Source organism: Piliocolobus tephrosceles, chromosome 9, assembly GCF_002776525.5.
Source record: "Piliocolobus tephrosceles isolate RC106 chromosome 9, ASM277652v3, whole genome shotgun sequence".
NCBI classification, from domain to species: domain Eukaryota; kingdom Metazoa; phylum Chordata; class Mammalia; order Primates; family Cercopithecidae; genus Piliocolobus; species Piliocolobus tephrosceles.
Window position 1 is genome coordinate 40,044,403 of NC_045442.1, and position 21,557 is coordinate 40,065,959.

The following is a 21,557-nucleotide window of genomic DNA, read 5'->3' on the forward strand; positions in this document are numbered from 1 at the left end:
ATTTTGCATATTACTTATTAATTGCAAAGGAGAAAATGTTCCTTTACATAAAGAGATCTTCTGGACATCATCCATAAATAAAATTGATATCATGGGCTTCGTGACACAATGCACTGAGAAGGACACAACATCATCTATGTAGTATTCCTGCCAAAAAATGTTTAGTCTGAATTTATTAATCAGGAAACAAGTGGTTAAATCCAAATTGAAAGATACTCTGCAAAATAGTTGGCTTAGACTCTTCCAAAACGTCAACATCCTGAAACACACAAAAAGGTTGAGCAACTACTCCAGATTAAAGGAGATTAAAGATATTTTACAACAAAATGCAAAGTGTGCTTCTTGATTAGATACTGAATTAGAAGGAAAAAATAGCTATAAAGGACATTATTGTGGTAATTGGAAATTTTTGAATAAACATTTTATATTAGATAATATTATTGTCCCAATACTGAGGGTGATCATTGTATTGTGTTTATGTAGGTGAATGTCCTAATTCTTAATAAATATATGCTGCAATATTTAGGAATGAAATCTAGTATCTGCAGCCAACTTACAAATGAGTTAGTGAAAAAAAAAGGTTTAGTTGGCCACGTACAGTAGCTCAGGCCTGTAATCCCAGCACTTTGGGAGGCTGAGGCAGGAGGATTGCTTGAGCCCAGGAGTTCAACACCAGCCTGGGCAACATAGGGAGGCCTTGTCTCTACAAAAACAATTTAAAAGTTAGCCAGGCATGGTAGCATGTACCTGTAGTCCCAGCTACTTGGGAGGCTAAAGTGGGAGGATTGCTTGGGCTCCAGAGGTCAAGGCTGCAGTGAGCCGTGATCGTGCCACTGCAGTCCCTGAGTGACAGGGTAAGAGACCCTGTCTCAAAAAAATATTTATTATTTATATACACACACAGACATTCACACACACACTGACAGTCTTCAGTCAGGAAGCCCTTCTGTCACCACATGCTCCTACAGTTGCGTTCACAGAGGAGGAATGATGAAAGAAAACCAGACCAATGCAGAAGGCAGGGTGTGGCTGCATGCATCTTTCCTGCAAACCAGGAGGCAAGATGCCAACTTCAATCCTGCTACTTCCTGTAACCTAGGGAAGGTTTGACTTCATCTTTTGAGCTCATCAGTTAAAGTGGGGGATAATAGTACCTCCTATATGGTACCTCCCTTCACTGTGCTGTGAAGGTTAAATGAGGCAGTAGGTATTAAGTCCTTAGCTTGGTCTCCAGCACACAATAGATGCTCAATTTGTTCCTCTGGAACTGAATTGGCTAGTATACTACTGATCAAGAAGGAGGACCAGAACTTCAGTGACTGTCAGGGGACTTGGATTCAGGAGGAGTGAGTGGCCAGTATAGGCTGGAACCTTTGAGATGAAGATATCTCTTGCCTGAAGTCTGAATGGAGATCGTCTTTTCAAGACAGAGTCTAATAGTAGGCAGAATTGCTGAAGATGAGGAGTCACTGCTTACAAAGTGCTTTTCACTCAATGAAATTATATATGTGAGACCTGCCTGGTAGGCACTTTCTCAAGTGGGTTTCACATATGTAATTTCATTTGATTCTCATAACAATCTTTGAGAGGTCAATACTTTATCCATCTCACAGCTAAGAAACTGAATCTCAAATAGATTAAATGACTTGTCCAATATCCCCCAATCAGGAAATAGTTGGTCCTCACAAACCCCAGACTCCAAAGACTGTTCTGTCTACAACACTTCACTGCTTCTGGAGAGGGGTAGGTCATGTGTCAGAAATGAGAATGAAGTGTGGCTAAGGCAGATAGACCATCTTAAAACCCATTATCAAGAAGCTGGGCTGGCCACGAGCAATGCTGGTGAATGAAGAGTGCCAATGACATCATAACAATAATAGTAATCATAATGCCTAGTGCTTGTTTGTTTGTTTTCTGAGACGGAGTCTTGCTCTGTCGCCCAGGCTGGAGTGCAGGAGTGCAGTGGCGTGACCTCAGCTCACTTCAACCTCTGCCTCCTGGGTTCAAACAATTCTCCTGCCTCAGCCTCTCAAGTAGGTGAGATTACAGGCACACACCACATTGTCCGGCTAATTTTTGTATTTTTAGTAAAGATGGGGTTTCACCATGTTGGCCAGGCTGGTCTCCAACTCCTGACCTCGTGATCTGCCCACCTCAACCTCCCAAAGTGCTAGGATTATAGGCATGAGCCACCATGCCTGGCAATCATACCTAATATTTATTAACTGCCAAGATCCTACCTTGAATTGAGGGCTTTATATCCATGATCGCATTTAATCTTTACAACAACCTTATGTTCTGGGTACCATTATTATAATTCTTACTTTCCAGATGAGGAAATCGCGGCTTAGAAAGCTTAAATAACTTGTGACCCAGTGAATCCAAATCTGCCTGAGCCCAGATTAAATACCATCTGACCTCTACGGGTACTTTGAATTTCTCCACCACATTTATTTCAAAAGGGTAAGAGCCTGTACCCTTCTTATTTTACTTCCTTTCTTGGGGCAAGAGAGAAAGATGGCATCGATGTTAAGATAGAAGACCAGCTGAAGGAGAGTTTGGTAGAAGCAAAAAGACCAGGAAAGTGAAGGGTAGTGAGCCCAGGGGTAGTGTCCTCTAGCCTGAGCTGGGGAGTACTCCATCGGAGTGTACAAGTGTAAGCCTAACATTCATGTACCTTATGTATTTGTTTTTTATTTTTTATTTTTTTCAAGACAGAGTCTCGCTTTGTCGCTCCAGCTGGAGTGCAGTGGTGTAATCTTGGCTTACTACAACCTCCGCCTCCTGAGTTCAAGCATTTCTCCTACCTCAGCCTTCCAAGCAGCTGGGATTATAGGCACATGCCTATAATGTGCGTGCCACACCTGGCTAATTGTTGTACTTTTAGTAGAGACAGGGTTTCGCCATGTTGGTCAGACTGGTCTTGAACTGACCTCAGGTGATCCGCCCGCCTCACTCTCCCAAAGTGCCGGGATTACAGGCGCAAGCCACCATGCCCAGCCAGATTCATGCACTTTAATATAGGAATTCAATACTCTGATTAAACAAAGTTGAGAGAAGAAAGCCTGAAGGCCTATAGGAAGAAGGCAGAGGCACATCTGGAAATGAAAACAGAAAGGAAAGGGAGATACAAGCACCTAGGGAGAAAGAGCAATGTTATCGTGAAGGCAGAAGCTTGGGAGGGAATAGAACCCAGCCCTGGGATTTCCAAACATGGCAAAGAGGGATTGACTGGGCCAAGGAATAGGGAGAAGCATTTTTCTCACTCTAAGTACGTTCCAATATCCACCAATATAGGTCAACATTGTACATGTGTTCACTTACTTCATCTGGTACAAATTGTTAGTGCCTCTGTGGTCAATATCATGGCAGAAAGCAGCAGCGAGCATGGCAAAGGCTTCAAGATCCGTATAGTATTTCTTTAATCTTCCTGTCTAAAAAAAATAACATAAATACATATATCTGTAATGTATTTGAATTAACATACCTCTATACCAAGTGCAGCAAGGCCTGCCTGCAGTAGAGAATAGGCCCACTAGTTTTTGGAGCAAGTTCACTTTATTTGTTGTGAGTATTGTAGCATTGTGGGTAATGACTGAACTTTCCTTTAAGAAGGTTAGTATGTGAATGTCTGAGTGATCATCCCACCGGTGCTCAAGGATACCCATGTTCCCTGGAACTCATCTATAGCAGAGAGGGGTTTGTGCCCTGAATTTTTAAATTACTGATCTAAAATGATGAACCATACCTATTTCTCACCATGCTCAAATGGGAAATCTGCAAGTTTACAAGGATTTACAACCCTCTGCACCTACCATCAGCAAAGTAAACATGGTCTGTCCCACGTTGAACCCATGCCGCCAATTGTGGTAAGTGACAGCTCGGTACCCTTTCCTCACAGTGTACATCCATCTGGTAAGAACCTAAAAGAAGACGACACCATTCAGACTTTGGAATAGAATTCTAAAGGTTAGAAGGTCTGTGGCAATCTTATCTAAAAAGATGTGTTGGTCTTGTTGACAGGGGTTAAGCTGATGTATTTAGAAAGTTAATAATAATTTAAAATTCAAACTGAGTCCATTTTTTGAACCACAGAAAACATCGGTGAAGCAGAGCCACAGAATCACACAGTATTTTAAATTAAATACCATCTGACCTCTACGGGTACTTTGAATTTCTCCACCACATTTATTTCAAAAAACAGTCGTATTCCACATTGAATTAATCCGTGCTCTGTAATGGGGAAGTCACTGAAGCGGAATTCGTACAGTTCTGCAGAGCGTGGGTCTGGCAAGTCCTCTTTCTGTTGAGATAAGGATGGATTGTTTCAGATTACACTCATCTGTTTTCCCTTTCCACTCCCATAGCCAACAATGGGTTAAACCAAAATTACAATAAAAGAACACAATATGTGATTCACTGAGCCACCATGTGCCGGGCACTGGATGATGCAGTTTGCAGATTATCCTCACGGCAGTCCTACACAATTATCTCCATTTTACAGGTGATGAAACTGAGACTTGGCTATATTAAAGACTTTCTAAGTGATGGGATACCCATTCCAAATCCAACTCCAGTAGCTGTTTTCTTTCTGTGATGCAAAATAAAATGTTTAGTTACAAAAAAGCCTTTCAATGCTCAACTTTTTTTCTGTTCAGGAAATACACAGTAAACAGTAAACAATTGCTTAATTCAATTCTTTTGAATTTTCTTTATGTGCTCAGTGACAGTTTTTCACTAGAATATGAGCTCCCTGAGGGTGGGGATCATCTGCTTATTCGCTGTCATATCCCAAATCCGCAGGGCCTGTCCCATGAAGGTGCTTGGGAAATGCCTGTTAAATGAGTGGATGGATAAACCAATGATTGCCCTGCAGTACAAAGATATACTTGCAGACATTTCATTTAACTCATATCTGGTTAGGATTCCGGATTATGTGAAAAAACAGTGAAGTAGACACATGGCATTGCTGCGACTTGAGAATTAAAAATATAGATCTTGCCCTTAAGGAACTTAACTTATTAAAGTGACTATAAAATATAGATGAGTGAAAAGTAAGCACTTAGAATAATCAGAGTATGGCCAGTGCTCCATGCTGAGGGAGAAACTGAATGTCCTTGGACAGGTGGGGAAATTAAATGAGGAGAGATGCTGGAGGGACATGTATGCAGCTGAGCTGGCAGAAGGAAACGGAGAGATTCCATGTGGGTGAGAAAGTGCCAAGAGGCAGAAGTTAGCAATGACTATGTAGGTCTACCAGACAGACCTGCAGGAGCAATTCAGTTCAATGGGTATTTATTTGAATGTGTACTATGTCCTTACTAGCGCACTGAGGAGGACACAAACATAGGGAAAGGCAGGACACTCCCCTTAGTTAAGTTTAATGTTTTTCAGGGGACAGCCATGCTCTATTTACACAGATTTCAACACCAAATGGTATATAGCTATTTAAAGCAAAATTATGGTTTCCAGTCCCCCCAACCCCTGAGCCTGGGCTGGCCCCTCACACTCTTGCACAGAACTGTTGCTATACCCAGAAAATTGGCTGAGCCTTCCCTGGAGGTGACATTAAAGTGCAGGCCTGGAGAAAGACTCACGTACATGAAGAAGGAAAAATAATTATGTAGCTGAGAAATGATGCCAGGATGATTTTGGAGAACTCCTCTGAAATACTTGTTACATTCCTCAATTTTATGCAGCAATGATACGGGATTTGCCCTGAGTAGATTTTACATTCAAAACAGATTTTTTTTTTTTTTTTTTTTTTTTTTTAGGAAGTCTACTGGTTCTTTGTCCACTTTATTGCTTCTACAACATGAGATCCTTCTTCCTTTAAATAAGAAATTAGAGAATTTCTAGTGACACGGATGTCAGTGAAAGTTTTGTTTTCCAAGAAGATGTCTATTGTTGAGGGCAGATGGGGAGAAGAGAGGGTGATTTTCTGGGCCAGGCTGAGAGGATGGTGCTCAAAGGGAGAGCCAAGCGAAATGGGAGAAAAGGAAACCTCAGATGACATGAAAACATAGGGGTGGGAAGTAAGCCCCGAAAAGGGGTCAAAGGCCAACAGTCCTAAGGTAGCAGAGCAAAGGCCCCGGGTGGGAGGACAGAGCCCATAAAAGATGGAAAGGGAGAAGGTGAGATAGTCGATGTGTCTTAGTTTAGAAAGAACACTCGCATCACAGATTGGAAAGAGATAGTGGAAAACAGGTTATAGCAGTTAGTAAGGAAATTAAGTGTGATATTTCCATTTCAATCAGATGGAATTCAACCCTCTGAAATTCAAGGTCTGGGGGTCTTGGTAAGTATCCCAGGATTTCATGTGATTCCAGAAGAGCCACATTCTAGAAACAAGAGCTCCACCCTAATAGGAGGAATAAAACCAAAAAAGATCATCCCAGATGAAATCTAAAACAACTCTCTCATCTGCCGGAAGAAACTCTAACCCTCTTTGCAGAAGGATAATATCACTCAGAGCCCCTACAAGTTTTTATCTATAATATCTGATTTTTTATTTTAAAAGCATGAGACATGCTTTAAAATAGGATCAAATGACTGGAACCCAGGTGTAAAAATGAACAGTAAAATCAGATCTATAGGTGTTTCTGGTATTAAGATGAGTACCTTAAAATAATACACACCAATATGTTTTTTAAAACACAGGGAAAAATAGTCAAAATAGATCAAATGATGAAAAGTTTTAACAGAGTTAGAACCTTAACAAAAGAATTAAATGTACCTTCTAGAACTGAAAAAAAATCTCTGAAATTAAGAATTTATTGAGCGAGTTTAACAGTTGATTGGACACAACAAAATACAGAATTAGTGAAGTGGGAAAGTTAATTTCAACCAGAAATAATAGGGATGGCCTACTGGCAACAACAGGAAAGAATGGAGCCTTCAGATTCCAGAAGAGAAGCTAGAAATGGCAGGGGGTGCCAGTGCCTAGAAGGATCCATGCTCCACGCTAACTCTGTCATGTCCTCTGGGGTGGCCATGGTGTCATCCAAAGCTATTAAAATAAACTGTGCCTTGATATCCCTACATTCTGTGCCTGAAGTCCCCTAAGCAGTAGTCTAGCCTAGCTGCAATTGTAAATTATCTGTGGGAATTGGACCAGAGGCGACAAAGATGAAGAAAAGCAGGGAATCAAAAGATCAATCTTAAGAAGAATTCTTTCTTTTTAGCCTTGAGAAATACCAGGAAAGAGAAAACTCAATATTTACTTGAAAAACAAGAAAGCATGCCCTAATATATTATTGATTTCTATATTATCTATTTAACAGGCATTGAGGTTAGAAAGAAAACACTTACCAAAATTGCAACAAGTTGTTTTTCTTCACAGTCGTCAATTACATCAACATTTAACTTCTCTTGAAATTTCTAAAATATAAAAGCAATTGAGGTGTGAAATTCCTAAAGGAGAAGATTTCCATCTGATTCCTCTACTATTATAATCTTAGTTAAGATATCTTTAAAATATGCGGGAGGAAGAGGCTGGGCAGATCCCTGGAGCCCAGGAGTTGCAGGATGCAGTGAGCTGTGATGGCACCACTGCACTCCAGCCTGGGTGAGAGAGTGAGACCCCATCTCTAAAAATAAGTAAATAAATAAAATATACTACAATGATTTCCATGGCAAAGATGCATTCTTTGTCATGGATACAAAGACCTATAGCACCTGATTATGAAGATTTTTTTTCAAGAAATAATCTAATATATTCGATTTTTAAAATTCCCTCAAAATGGTTACAGTAGCTGGGTTTTTTTAAGAGGTGTGGGTTGTTTGCACGTAGGAAAGAGTAAATGAGTGGTTTACATTTATTTTTCCATTAGCTTATCACAGTTCCCTTTATTCCCCCCAGATCTTCTCATCTTTAACATCTCAAACTCTCAAACTGAGTTACACTCAAACCAGTCTGCAAAACCAGAAACCAACACGCTCACCAAAAACAACCCACTCCAGCAAAACTACACACACACGCGCGCGCGCACACACACACACACACACACACACACACAGAGCCAGGGAAATAAAAGAAAGAGAGATGGTGGGCACATGATATTTTTTCCTTCATTTTGTGGTGATTAGAACATGGTTAGCAAATATTCCCTTGCTTCCCCATCATCTATAAGGTTGGTCTTCGTAATGTTACTTTCTTTGGCCAGTGAGCATTTTGGTGAATGTGATGTGAGCGAAAACTTGAAGTATGCCTGCACAATTGGACTTGCTCTCTTGCACTTCTGTCGTCTCTGTGAGAAGGACATCTATCAGGTAGCTCCTGGTCCGAAAAGGATGAGAGATACATAGAACAAACCAAATTCACAGCTTGGAGCCAAGTCCAGCCACTGTCAATCAAAGCCTGGTCAACCCACAAATGTGAGTGAGAGATAGAGATTCATGCATGCCACTGAGGTGTTAGGGTTGTTGTTATGCAGCATTATATGACAATAGCTGACTGATACATTTCCTTTCCTAAAATATGTATTTTTTCTTGCTATAGCTCCCATAGCCCCAGGGCTATTTTGAACAAAGTGCTATTCCAGCCAAGCAGCTGTACTTCCAGTAAGGGTCTCTGTACAGTGGGCCATCCATGATTTCTTCCAACCCCTCCTTCACTGTCTCTCTCTCTCTCTCAGCCCAGGAGTAAACCATTCGCATTTGTCAGACCCATGGGTAATTAGATGACTTCTAGAATATGTGGTTAGGTAACATCTTATGTCCACAGGACTGAATTTCTCACTTACCAAAATGGACTTAATTTCTTCAGGAGTGGCTTTGGTTTGGTTCATGAGCATTTCCTGAGCAATGTCCTTTCTGTTTTCTAGCTTATTCATCTTATCATAGGTGTCAGTATTTAAAAGAGACCATCCAAGAAATTGTGTGAGAGTCTGAAACAGATAAAAGGTGATTCCAATTCTCTTCAGTTAAAGCAAAATTGGTTTGGAGGCAACAATCTGCATGCTTTTCTATCAATCTCCCTTCCATCATCAACCACCCTGTTCCTGCTTTTAATTTAAGAAAAACATACTAATAATCAGCTTCAGACAATAAAACTGGCTGAGTTATTGCTTTTTAAAGTGTACCACGTACCATGAATACTTCATTAGAAGAGAGAGGGGTTACCAACAGCAGTATAATCAAGCAGGACCTAAAAATTAGGCAGGGTGCTGGGAGTAAGAATAAGAATGAGAGGCAATAGGAAGGAGGAGTGGGAGAAAGAAGAGGAAAATCGTCTTTCCCGTTTTCCGAGTATTATAACAAATTTTAGTTAAGCTAAAATTTTGTACTTTGGTAGAAAATGTTGCAGTTTATAGAAGTCAGGAAATAGAAATGACAAAATAACAACATAATGTTTACAGCTATGTGTGACTCATGTCTTAATGGCCCTTCAAAATATCATTCCAGAATAACAAATAATGATGCGTCCTCTCGTATTTTGTGAATTGCATTGACTTCCATTATCTTATGATTGCACTTACCTCAGTAATGTATTCATCATGCTCATCGAAAGGTTTTCCATCCTTCCTGTTGTAAAATGTAGCCACTCCCACAATATCTTCTTTCTTGTTGACAATAGGCAGTGACAAAACATTCTTAATGACCCAACCAGTTTCATCTACAGGTCCTTTCTACAAATGAGAAGGGACCTCAAGTTATTTTTTTTTGCCTTTTATTTTGAAATAATTGTAGATTCACAGGATATTACAAAAGAAATGTACAGAGAGATTTCAGGTATACTTCACCCAGTTTCACACAATGGTAACGATGGTTAGACAACTATAGTACATTTTCTACTGTCTTGTGTAACTATAATACAATACCAAAACCAGAAAACAGACATTGTACAATCCAGAGCTGCTTTGGATTTTGCCAGATTTGTATGCATTTACTTGTACATGTATATGTGTGTGTATACATATAGTTTTATGCAAATTTATCCCTTGTGTAGATTTTCAACCACCGTTAGAATCAAGATACAACACTATTCCATCACTACAAGACTCTCCTGTACTCCTCCTTTCTAGCTACCACCCAACCACTTGTCACTTAGTTTATTTTTAATTTAAAGAAAGAGGCTGGGCACAGTGGCTGGAGCCTGTAATCTCAGCACTTTGGGAGGCCAAGGCAGGTGGATCACCTGAGGTCAGGAGCTGGAGCCAAGCCTGGTCAACATGGTGAAACCCCATCTCTACTAAAAATACAAAAATTAGCCAGGCATGATGGCGAGCACCTGTAGTCCCAGCTACACGGGAGGCTGAGGCAGGAAAATCGCTTGAACCCAGGAGGCAGAGGCTGCAGTGAGCCGATATCATGCCACTGCACTCCAACCTGGGCAGCAGAATGAAATTCTGTCTCAAAAAAAAAAGGAAGAATAATCTTTCGGTGGTAGATGTGCAATTCCTACTTTGTGTCAGAACATTGCTAGGGCCATTATATGTACTCTAGCACATCCGATAGAGTGAACTAGAACCAAGTGTCTGTTTTCTGACAATTCTAAACTTTTCCCTTTCTTTCCCAAGCCTGAGGGATGGGAAGTGCTTCTTACCACTATGTTACCTCACTTTTCCGTTTACACTTTTTCTGTCCTCCAACACTTGTTTAGCTAATTCCTTATATAAAATTCTCCTGTTGAAATGCTAGTGTAGCTTTTATTTTTCTGACCGATCCATGAAGATAGTCTTTCATTCTGTGGTGTGTTGAGTTGAGTAAACATTTGTCAAGCCTCTATGGTATGCCAGCAATTGGGGCAGTTGCTGAATGCACAAAGAATAAATCACAGGTCTTACCCTCAAGATGCTTAGGGTGGAGGGATACAGGCACAAAAGTTTAGGAGTGTTTCTCAAAGTGTAGTCCAAGGACCATGCGCAACAGATTTGTTTTAACTTGTTTCATTTTCTTTTCTTTCTTTTTTTTTTTTTTTTTGAGACAGGGTCTCACTATGTCGCCTAGGCTGGAGTACAATGGCACGATCTTGGCTCACTGCAACCTCTGCCTCCCAGGTTCAAGTGATTCTCCTGCCTCAGCCTCACGAATAGCTGGGATTACAGGCACTGCCATGCCTGGATAATTTTTGTATTTTTAGTAAAGATTAGGTTTTACCATGTTGGCCAGGCTGGTCTTGAATGTCTGACCTCAAGTGATCCACCCGCCTCAGCCTCCCAAAGTGCTGGGATTACAGGCGTGAGTCACCATGCCTGGCCTGGGCATGCATCTTCAATAAGCTTCCCAGGTAATTCTGATGCCCTCTGAAGTATGAGAACCATGATGTAGCATTTGCACAGTATGTAGCTAAGGCAAAGGTAGACAAGCACTCAACACACCACATTGTTTGTGCTTGAAGACTTCCCGTGGCTCAGTCATCCTTACAGGCCCCTGTTAAGTCTTGACTCTCCCATGAAGCCTTTTCTAATTTTTCTAAGTCATAAAGAACTTTTCTGTTTTGGAATTCCAACTGCACTTATAGCCTGAACCACAATTTAGCATTTAGACTGAGCATGTAATAAGTGCTCAGTCTAAGTAACTTGTTACTACTCTATGTAGTCATTATATGTGGAGTGAAAAGCAGAAGAACCAAATCTCAATGTCTGTGTCCTGATGGTCAAAGCTTTAGAAGAAGATGCAGTGCATAGTGCTTGCAAAGCCTGCATCTTTGGAAAACACTGAGAAATATTTATGTACTTATGCCATCATACAGACCAATGACAAAATCAATAATAGAAAATATATCACATGCGTGCGAAAGAACTTCATGTGTATTTGTTAAAGCTTCCAAAATAAGCTTTGCTGACTGCTTCTCAGTGTTTCAGGAAATATTCATTTGCTACTAGTTCATATTCTTGTGTTTTGCCATTCGCTAGAGCTTGTTGACAGACAAGTGACAGAAGGAACCTAAGGTTTTAGAAGAATTAGTAAGACAAAAAACTGAGGAAATTCTATGCACTTTTCCTCCTGTGAATTGTGATCACTTTAACTGGTGTTAAAGGAAGACCCCTTAGTCCACTTCAAGGAACACTATGGCAGGCAGAACAATGGCCCCCAAAACATGTGTATATCCTAATCTCTGGAACCTGTGAATATATTATCTTACACAACACAGGGGAACTAAGGTTGCAGATAGAAGGACGGTTGCTAATTAGCTGGCCTTAAGATGGGGAAATTAGCCTGTATATTCCAGGTGGACCCAATATAATTACAATGATCCTTAAAAGTAGAAAAGAGGTTGGAATCAGAATGGGAGAAGGAGCTATGATGACAGAAGCAAGGTCAGAGTGATGGTGCTGCTGGCTCTGCCAGGGGAAGGGTCACTAGGCAAGGAAGGTGGGCGGCCCTGAGAAGCCGGAAAACGCAAGGAGATGAATTCTCCCCAGAGCCTCCAGAAAGCAACAGAGTCCCATCAGCACCGTGATTTTAGCCCAAGAAGACTCATTTTGGAATTCTGACCTCCAGAACTGTGAGCTAATACATTTCATGTGGTTTTAAACCACTCAGTGGCAATTTGTGACAGCAGCAATAGGAAATGAATCCATTATGCCCCCAAGGAACATAGTCCGAGAACCACTGCCTTTGCAGGTTTGCTCTGATGGCAGTTCTTTTTATATCATTGGCTTTTCCATCAAACTTCTCAGGTGCAAAAAGGAATCATAAGAATCACGGTGGGGCCTGAGCAGGGAGAGAGAGAATCAGAAGATGGAACACAAAAGCCGGGTGGTGGTTTGGGGAGGGTGGCCACCCAAGTCCGCTCTGCAGAATGATGCACAGGTGACGCCATTGAGGCGAAGTGGGGAGGGAGGCTGGGGATCCTGAGAGAGACGTCAGATAGAGATGCAGTCCCGACCCTGTCCGAAGGAGAAACGGAAGGATGGAAGGTTGAGGGGAGCCCCTTAGACTACCATGCTGTTCTGAAACTGTTTGCAGAACTGTTAGGCATTCCTAGGGCCAAAGCTGCCTGTCAGGGGATCTGGCTGTCTTCCAGGAACAGGCCTGCTTTACTGTCCCTGCCACACTCAGTTACCAGTTGGGAGTGGCCCGTGGAGCCTGTGGCCTCGGCGCAGATGTGACCATGGATTTCAGTCCAGCAGCCACTGCACAGCTACACTTCCCATAGGTGGAGATCTGAGAAGCCCATTTTCATGGGCACCACGCTGATGTTTCCCAGAGAACTGGGAAATCCCTGTGGCCTGGAGGTTTATCCCACACTGGGGACTCCCCAAGGCCCCAGGCCTCCTCTCTGCCCAGGCCATCAGAGCACATCAGAGCAGTAGCTGCAGTGGAGCATGAGAGAAAGCAAAGGGCCTCACATTTCAGAGCAACCTGCGTTCTCCTGGGCCAGCTCCATCCCCACTCCCTGTCTAGACAATGACTGCTTACAGTTCAGACTCTAGAAACTCATTGTCCCCCTTTTGCTGGCATGCATCCTATCCTGACATCCACCTGCCATAAATATAGGGGTCAGGCCTGGGCACAGCATGGTCATAAATAAGCTTCAATTGCAAGGAGGAAGGAGCTAGAGCAGCCATATGGTGTTTACATGTTTTCCATGTCAATCAGCAAAGGGAGGAGCAGGCAGATACACATAACGAAGCAAGTGTATACAGCTTTCCCCAAGGCGTGGTGTGGTTCTGCAGCTAAGGAGGCACGCCAGAGCCTGGGGAAGGCTGGCTTTTCTTAAGAGGCAGAGATGGGGCTGTGTGTGTGAGAGAGACAGAAAGACCCCAACGGTACCCACCGGGGAGGGCAGTCTCTATTTCTGACTCAGATCAGAGCTCTACGGGGATGTTTTTTTAAACGCAGGACAGAGAATAACAAGTGCCCAGAGGCAGAAAAGAAGAGGCTGCGGAGCCAAATGCCAGTTTATCTCTAACAGTCAGGTTGGGAGGAGGTGACAGGTGGGGAGTGGGTGGCAGAGATGACAGGTGAGGAGGAATGGGCAGGTAGAGAGGGGAGTGGCAGAGATGACAGGTGGGGGGTGACAGGTGGGGAGGGGGTGGTGAAGATGACAGGCTGGCCTCTCTGGTGGGCTGGATGAACTCGCGGCGGGGAGGGATCAGCTCAGGTCTGTAGACGGGTTCCAGCAGGAAGCCCTGACTGGGAGAAGTGGGTCAGCTAGAGTAGCACATACAGAGGCTGATTACCGAGAGCATCTGGTGGTGAGTGGAGGCAGATTCCCCAGGCAGTGGGTCTCTGCACAGTGGAGAAGGAAGGATACAACCGACTCTAACAGCAGGAGAAGCTCTAAGGACTCAATCAGAATTGTTGATTTTCCTGAGAACAGTTGCAATAAGCCGCAGGGAAGGGCTGCTGAGAAAACCACCAGGAGAGCTGGATTCAGGATGTAGGATGTAGCCAGCCAATCATGCATGCAGAGAACGTTTACTGAGCATGAATACTGTGCCAGGCACCGTTGCTGCCCTTAGATCAGGGGTCCCCAACCCCTGGGCTGCAAACCAGTACTGGCCCATGACCTGTTAGGAACCAGGTTGTACAGCAGGAGGAGAGCAGTGGGCACTCGGATGAAACTTCATCTGTATTTACAGTCACTCCCCATTGCTCGCATAACCGTCTGAGCTCAGCCTCCTGTCAGATCAGCAGCAGCATTAGGTTCTCATAGGAGTGTGAACGCTATTGTGAACTGCGCATGTGAGGGATCTGGGGTGTGCCATCCTTATGAGAATCTAACTAATGCCTGATGATCTGAGGTGGAAGTTTCATCCCAAAACCATCTCCCACCCCACCCCCATTCTGTGGAAAAATGGTCTTCCACGAAACCGGTCCCTGGTGCCAGAAAAGTTGGGGACCACTGCCCTAAATGACCAGGAGTGTGAGCAAATGGAGGAGTGGCAGGTCCCCTCCCTGGCCTTCTGTCTTATCTTTCCTTTATTCCTTCACTGAAGAATCTGCTACTTGCTGGCCCAGCCAGGGTGAGTGGGAGATGGACCCGTGTGTGCCTGTGGCCACACCTGAGCATCAGGCGGACTCTGGGGGTGGAGGAGAGGCCAGAGCATCCGCCCTCCTACCCCAGCCCCGAGAGGTGAGGCCGGCCCCAGAGTGCAGTTACCTGAAATGTGAAGTATTCATCCGCAGGGGCATTCATCATGTTACAGATCTGGAAGGCAAGAGGAGACAAATGTTCTGAAACGTTGTGTGGTGGAGCCCTCTCGAACCACAAAGCAGCATAAGAAAGGATGCATTGGAAGTGAGGATTTCCCACATGGCTCTTGACTGCTTGCAGGCAAATGGACCTCAGCTAGGCCACAGCTGCTAACAACTCATTCAAGACGGCTTCCCTGCTGCTAATTAAATTACTGGAGGACACGTGGTACCGTCTCTGCCCCTTCCCACTCCCCCAGACTCTAGGGAATCCCCTCCAAATTCAAAGCAACAGGCTGCTCAGACCAAGGAGAGGAGAAAGCGGAGAAATCCTAGCTGTGCTACAGCCAGTATGAGCAGCAGAGCTAGGATTGCTTGTTTTCTCTTCCCGAAGTGAGATTTGGGTTAGAAGATGATGGCTAAGAGGCAGGAGGAAAAAGCCAGGTAAGTTTTTAGTTACACCAAAGTAAGGATTCAGTGAGAGATAAATCACTTTAATTAGTGGAATTCAAAGACTATTGCTCACATCTATAAGGACAAGAAATCACTCCATTTTGGGTCATTTTAAGTTTTCTGTACCTTGGGTCATAGTCACAAATGGATCTTAATAAAAGACCATGTCTTTCCAAGAGATAATTAAAATCATAGCATTTTATTTCATTTTAGTTTTGGTATTTTTTGAGATGGAGTTTTTTTGCTCTGTTTCCCAGGCTGGTGTGCAGTGGCACAATCTCGGCTCACTGCATCCTCCACCTCCTGGGTTCAAGCAATTCTCCTGCCTCAGCCTCCCAAGTAGCTGGGATTACAGGCATCTGCCACCACGCACAGCTAATTTTTGTATTTTTAGTAAGGACGAGGTTTCACCATGTTGGCCAGGCTGGTCTCAAACTCTTGACCTCAGGTGATCCACCTGCCTTGGCCTCCCAAAGTGCTAGGATTACAGGCATGAGCCACCACACCCAGTAATCATAGCATTTTAAAGCCAGAAGGGATCTTAGCAATTAAGTTCACACTTAAAAAAAATGAAGAAATGGAAACCTAAAGAGGTTAAGTGATTTGCTTAAATCTATGGGGTGGACTAGAACTGTGATCTCCAGAACGAGTGCTGGGGAAATCAGCTCTCCTGGCTGGGAATTGGGGAAATCCTTGGCTTATATCAGTTGCCAATATCCATGGCCCCAGTTCTCCCGCCATGGGAGATTTCAAGCTGCCAACAGTTTAACAACTTGCTCACAAAATGTCCTAAAAAACTAACAATCTAACAAGATCTAAGAGGGCTCCCTCCTTAAATCCCCACCTCACCAAACTCTGCCTGTCTCTCAGTCCCGAGGTAAGTGCTTTCTAAGAATGATTGAATGAACCATGTCTACTATTTCTGTAGTGCGCTTACAAAGAAAACGCAAGAATATTTCAAAGTTTTTACAAGCATATATGGCCTAAGAATTTAAGGAATCTTTCATGCCACACATTAATTTCATGATCTAACTTCAATAAATTACATCATTTGATGGGCTGAGCATGCTTCAACTGTGTTTTTGAAGAGTCAAAAAGCAGCTTATACTTCTTTTTTGAACTTTTCATCAGCATTATTCTGTCTTAGTCCTTTCTTTGAAGAACATTATGTCCTAAATGTTATAAGAACATTTACAGGTGGGTCTCAAGACCTTAGAGGCCCAAGCCTTTAACTCAATATTGAAAAGTTCCACATACCGCACCATCCCCACCCCATCCCCTCATTTATGCTTTAAAAAATTGACTGATGTACTTGAGATAGAATTAAACCCAGTCATTAAATCATAGTCATTGGATTCCAAAGGATATCTGAAATGTGTGTGGCTGCAGAATAAGAAATTGAGGGATGGAGGAATCTTCCTCATGCTGACTAAATATTTTTGTGTAGAGTTCAGAAGTCTCCGGTAACCTACATTTTAATGTCAAGATTCTTCTCTCCTTTGGCCTATGCCAAAGGAAGTGATCATCTAGCTTTTTTTTGTTTTTTTTTTTCCTATGGAGTTTTGCTTTGTTGCCCAGGCTGGAGTGCAATGGCGCAATCTCGGCTCACTGCAACCTCCACCTTCTGGGTTCAAGCGATTCTCTTGCCTCAGCCTCCCAAGTAGCTGGGATTACAGGCATGTGCCACCACGCCCAGCTAATTTTGTATTTTTAGTAAAGTCGGGGTTTCATCATGTTGGTCAGGCTGGTCTTGAACTCCTGACCTCAGACGATCCACCCGCCTCAGCCTCCCAAGGTGCTGGGATTACAGGTGTGAGCCACCGCACCCAGCCCATCTAGCTTTTATTGGATGCATTCTTGCTTTCACAACTGTATCTATCTCTTAGCTAATACGAGTTTCATACAATATTATTTAAAATTTGAATTTGTTCAATAACTTACAAATCCATTTTCAGCAACATATGTTGGCAACCCACTAATGAGCGTCCAGTGGTCTGCAGGAGGTGTCCTTGGGGAAGAGAAGAAGAAAAAAAAACATTGCAATATAGAGAAATGCAATGTGTGCAAAAATACAATGGCAACTGCAGCAGCAACTTCCTGTCAATACTCACGGAATCACTTTGATCTCTTCTTTTCCATGTAAAATGTAATCAATGATTTTATAAAAGTTGACCTCCTAAGAAAGAAAGAGGATATTATGGAAATAATGTTACTTCCCAAATAAATCATTTTTCATTGGGGAACTTGTACTTTAAAACTCTTACAGATAGAACCTTATTTCCCAACCACACTATATTGTAACATAAATTATCAAACTACTTCTATTCTGACTACACACTTATAATAAAACCAGAAATATTATTGGCTGTTTATCTACATGCACAAGGCTAAAATAAATTTTGTTTTTAAAAAGTTGAATTGCCCCCAGTTTTGGGGTAGGGGGATCTCTGGCTACTAAATCATCAGATAGTCTGTTTTTATTTTCAAGTGATCCCTTTTGTTGTCCAGAAATACCTGACATTAACAGCTTCACTGGAACAAATCACGTAATTTCTCAACTGCAGTCAGTTACACATCATATATAGTGAGCCGATAACCTCCTTTCATCAGTGACTTATCTGAACAGGTGCCTCAGAAACAGGAGGTTACATTGCCAAAGCTGGTAGGGACTAGAGAATTATTCTCTCTGTTTCATGGGGCAGATGATGAACCTGAGGCCTGGACACATTCCATCCCCTTCTCTTTCCTGTGTGCTATGGACACAGGGGTTTCTGCCTTCATGAAGCTTGCAGTCAAGGGGGAAAGTAAACCTAACACAACCCTTCCTTAGAGATTCTAATCCCACATTTCTGAAGAAGGGCCCGGGTACTTCTTTCAAATGTTGTGCAGGTGGCTCTGATGCATCCCTCCCTGTTGAGAATCACTGGTCTACCAAGACCTGGCTTTATGGAAGAGGAAATGGAGAGGTTTAACAATGAGTTAAGGCAAGGGCCAATAGCTCTGGCTTGGGGCACAGCTGGGACTAGAACCTCAGACTCCTTGTCTAATGCTGTTTCTGTTACTCCAGGTCTTCCCAGGCCAGTGCTCTATGCACTGTGGCCTCTTAGTTTTAGCACCTGACACCATGCACAGACGGCATCAAGGAAGACATTTGCACGTACCCTGCCATCAGGTGTCTTTGGACCTTTATAAGGCTCTACTTCTCCCAGCTTGATTGGCCATTCATCGTAGAATTCCTGCAGGCAATTAGATTTAAGTATCATTAAACACACTGTTTCATGACCTACCATATCTTATATGAATTTTCTGTGTTTGTATATTTTATGTTAATCTACATAATTCTGGAATTTTAGTGCTGAAAGATCTATAATTCCCAGCAATACTGGTTAGGAATTTTTGACTGTGAACACGTTACTTAATCTTTTATATCTGTAAAATAGGGATAACAATAGAATGTGTACTAAAGAACTGTTTGGAGGATTAAAAGAATAATACAGATGTAACATCTACCCTGACACATAGTTCAAAGTACTCAATGTATAGCAATTCTTTCATAGACAATTAAGCTAAATCTAGTTTGATTAAGAGGCGTGGCCAAGGTCACACAGAGTGGCCAAATGTTGATTGCTTTACCCAACATTCATTCTTCCTCTTTTCCTTGCTAGCATAACCTGATATGATTTGAGTATCAGGTGGTAATTTTCCATCAGACCACAGCTCATGAGTGGTCTACATGAGGTGCCTAGATCAGTTTGACGGCAGGTATGTGGCCCAGCTCTGGAAAATGAAGAAAGGGAAGAAGTCTGCTGAGAGACTCTGGCAAAAGGTATTCCTCAGATGAAAGCTGATGAGAGTGACATTTGGAGAAAATGCCTCCCAGTTGTGTCATGTCTATGTGCCATTATTTGAGCTGCAACAGCCATCTTTCCACCATAAGAGGAGGCCTCACCAACACGCTGCAGGTAGCAGAGACCTTGCCAGGAAGAAAGAGAAAGCACCTGGACTTTGACGACTGCACTGATCTCTGAGTCAGTACTAGCGCTGCCCTACCTTGTTAAGTGAGAGAATAAATATCATATTGTTAGAGATGCTTTTAGCTGTGTCTGATATTTCTTCCAGCCAAAAGAATCCTAACCAACATATTCAGCAAGAAAGTCCCAGAACCAAGATCAGAACCCAGCTCTCCTAGTGCTTCATCGTATGTTTATCCACTTAGAACAACTACTCTGAAAAAATAACTTCCAATCACACGAATATAAAGAAATATAAATAAGGCCAGGTATGGTGGCTCATGCCCGTAATCCCAGCACTTTGAGAGGCCGAGGTGGGTGGATCACTTGAGGACAGGAGTTCAAGACCAGTCTGGCCAACATGGTGAAATCCTGTCTCTACTAAAAGTACAGAACATTAGTGGACGTGGTGGTGCAGGCCTATAATCCCAGCAACTGAGACATGAGAATCGCTGGAACCTGGGAGGCTGAGGTTGCAGTGAGCCAAGATCATGCCACTGCACCCCAGCCTGGTGACAGACTGAGACTCTGTCTCAAAAAAAGGAAAGAAAAGAAAAGAAAAAATATATCAATAATATGGTATCATTAGTTATTTTGAACTAGAAGGGTAGCAACAGAATTAAAGAAGATGACACAAGGGCATTATATTGTGAATAATATTAAATGTTTCAATATTTCTACTTTAAAATAATTAAATTTTTTTAGAGTACAAAAACCTAAAGTTGATAAAGATAATATTGATTATCCACCTACTATGTAAATTCTAGACACTATATACATATAGTGTTTGTATATAAAAATATATCTATATATCATCTCTAATTCTTACAATCGATAAGAGAGATGTCCTCATTTTACAGATGAAGAAGCCAAGAATCAGGTAGGTTAAAAGATTTGCTGACAAGAAGAACAAAATCAAAAAGCTGACACTACCTGACTTAAGATTTGCCATAAAGCTGCAATAATCAAGACAGTGTGGTATTAGTGAAAGAATGGACAAATGAATCAATGAAACAAAATAGAGAACCCAGAAATAGACCCTCACCAATATAGGTAACTTGGACAAAGGAGCGAAGGCAATGAACAAAGGATAGTCTTTTCAACAAATTGTGTTGGAACAACTGAACATCTACATGTAAAAAAAAAAAAAAGTGAATCTAGAAACAGAGCTTGTACCTTTCACAAAAAATAACTTGAAACTGATTATTCACCTAAATGTAGAACACAAAAGTATAAAAATTCTTGGAGATGACATAGAAGATCTAGGTGAACTTGAGTTTGGTGAGACTTCATAGATACAACATCAAAAGCACAATCCATGAGAGAGAAAATGTAGAAAAATTAGACTTAATTGAAATTAAAACCTTCTGCTCTGCAGCAGATACTGTTAAGAGAATGAAAAGATAAGCCACAGACTGGGAGAACGTATTTGCAAATCACATATTTGGTAAAGGACTTGGACCCACAATATACAAATAACTCTTACAATTGAATGATAAGAAAACAACTTCGTGCGCAAAATATCTAAGCAGGTATCTCTCTAAGAAGATATACAGATGACAAGTAAACATATGAGAAGATGCTCAACATCATATGTCATTGGGGAATTAAAAATTAAAACAACGAGATACCACAACTGATACCCCAAATACTGACATTAGCAACTGCTAATACCCAAAATACTGACATTAACAACTGCTGGTGAGAATGTGCTTCTCGTAGACATGCAAAACAAAACAGTAAAGTCACTTTGGAAGACAGTCTGCCAGTTTCTTACAAAGATCAATTAGTCTTACAATATAATCCAGCAATTGCCCTGTTCAGTATTTACCCAATTGAGTTGAAAACATAGACACATATAAACCTACCTACAATGGTTACAGCAGCTTTATTCACAATCACTAAATATTAGAAGCAACCAAGATACCCTTCAACAGGTGAATGGATAAACAAACCTGCCATACAGTGGAATAATATTCAATGATAAAAAGAAATTAGCTATTGAGT

The 21,557-nt window shown here is 42.0% G+C and overlaps 1 protein-coding gene across 1 annotated transcript in view; it reads right to left on the reverse strand.

The window, feature by feature from the left end:
* PDE6C (phosphodiesterase 6C) overlaps nt 1–21,557 on the reverse strand; it is a 53,031-nt gene that overhangs the window by 21,290 nt on the left and 10,184 nt on the right. The window contains exons 5-14 of the mRNA XM_023226299.2: nt 18,702–18,776; nt 17,652–17,716; nt 17,482–17,548; nt 15,056–15,103; nt 9,480–9,629; nt 8,745–8,888; nt 7,312–7,380; nt 4,157–4,303; nt 3,816–3,923; nt 3,325–3,434 (exon numbers count right to left, since the gene is read on the reverse strand). Of these exons, the coding sequence (XP_023082067.1) occupies nt 3,325–3,434; nt 3,816–3,923; nt 4,157–4,303; nt 7,312–7,380; nt 8,745–8,888; nt 9,480–9,629; nt 15,056–15,103; nt 17,482–17,548; nt 17,652–17,716; nt 18,702–18,776 (983 nt within the window). The remainder of the gene's footprint in view (nt 1–3,324; nt 3,435–3,815; nt 3,924–4,156; nt 4,304–7,311; nt 7,381–8,744; nt 8,889–9,479; nt 9,630–15,055; nt 15,104–17,481; nt 17,549–17,651; nt 17,717–18,701; nt 18,777–21,557) is intronic.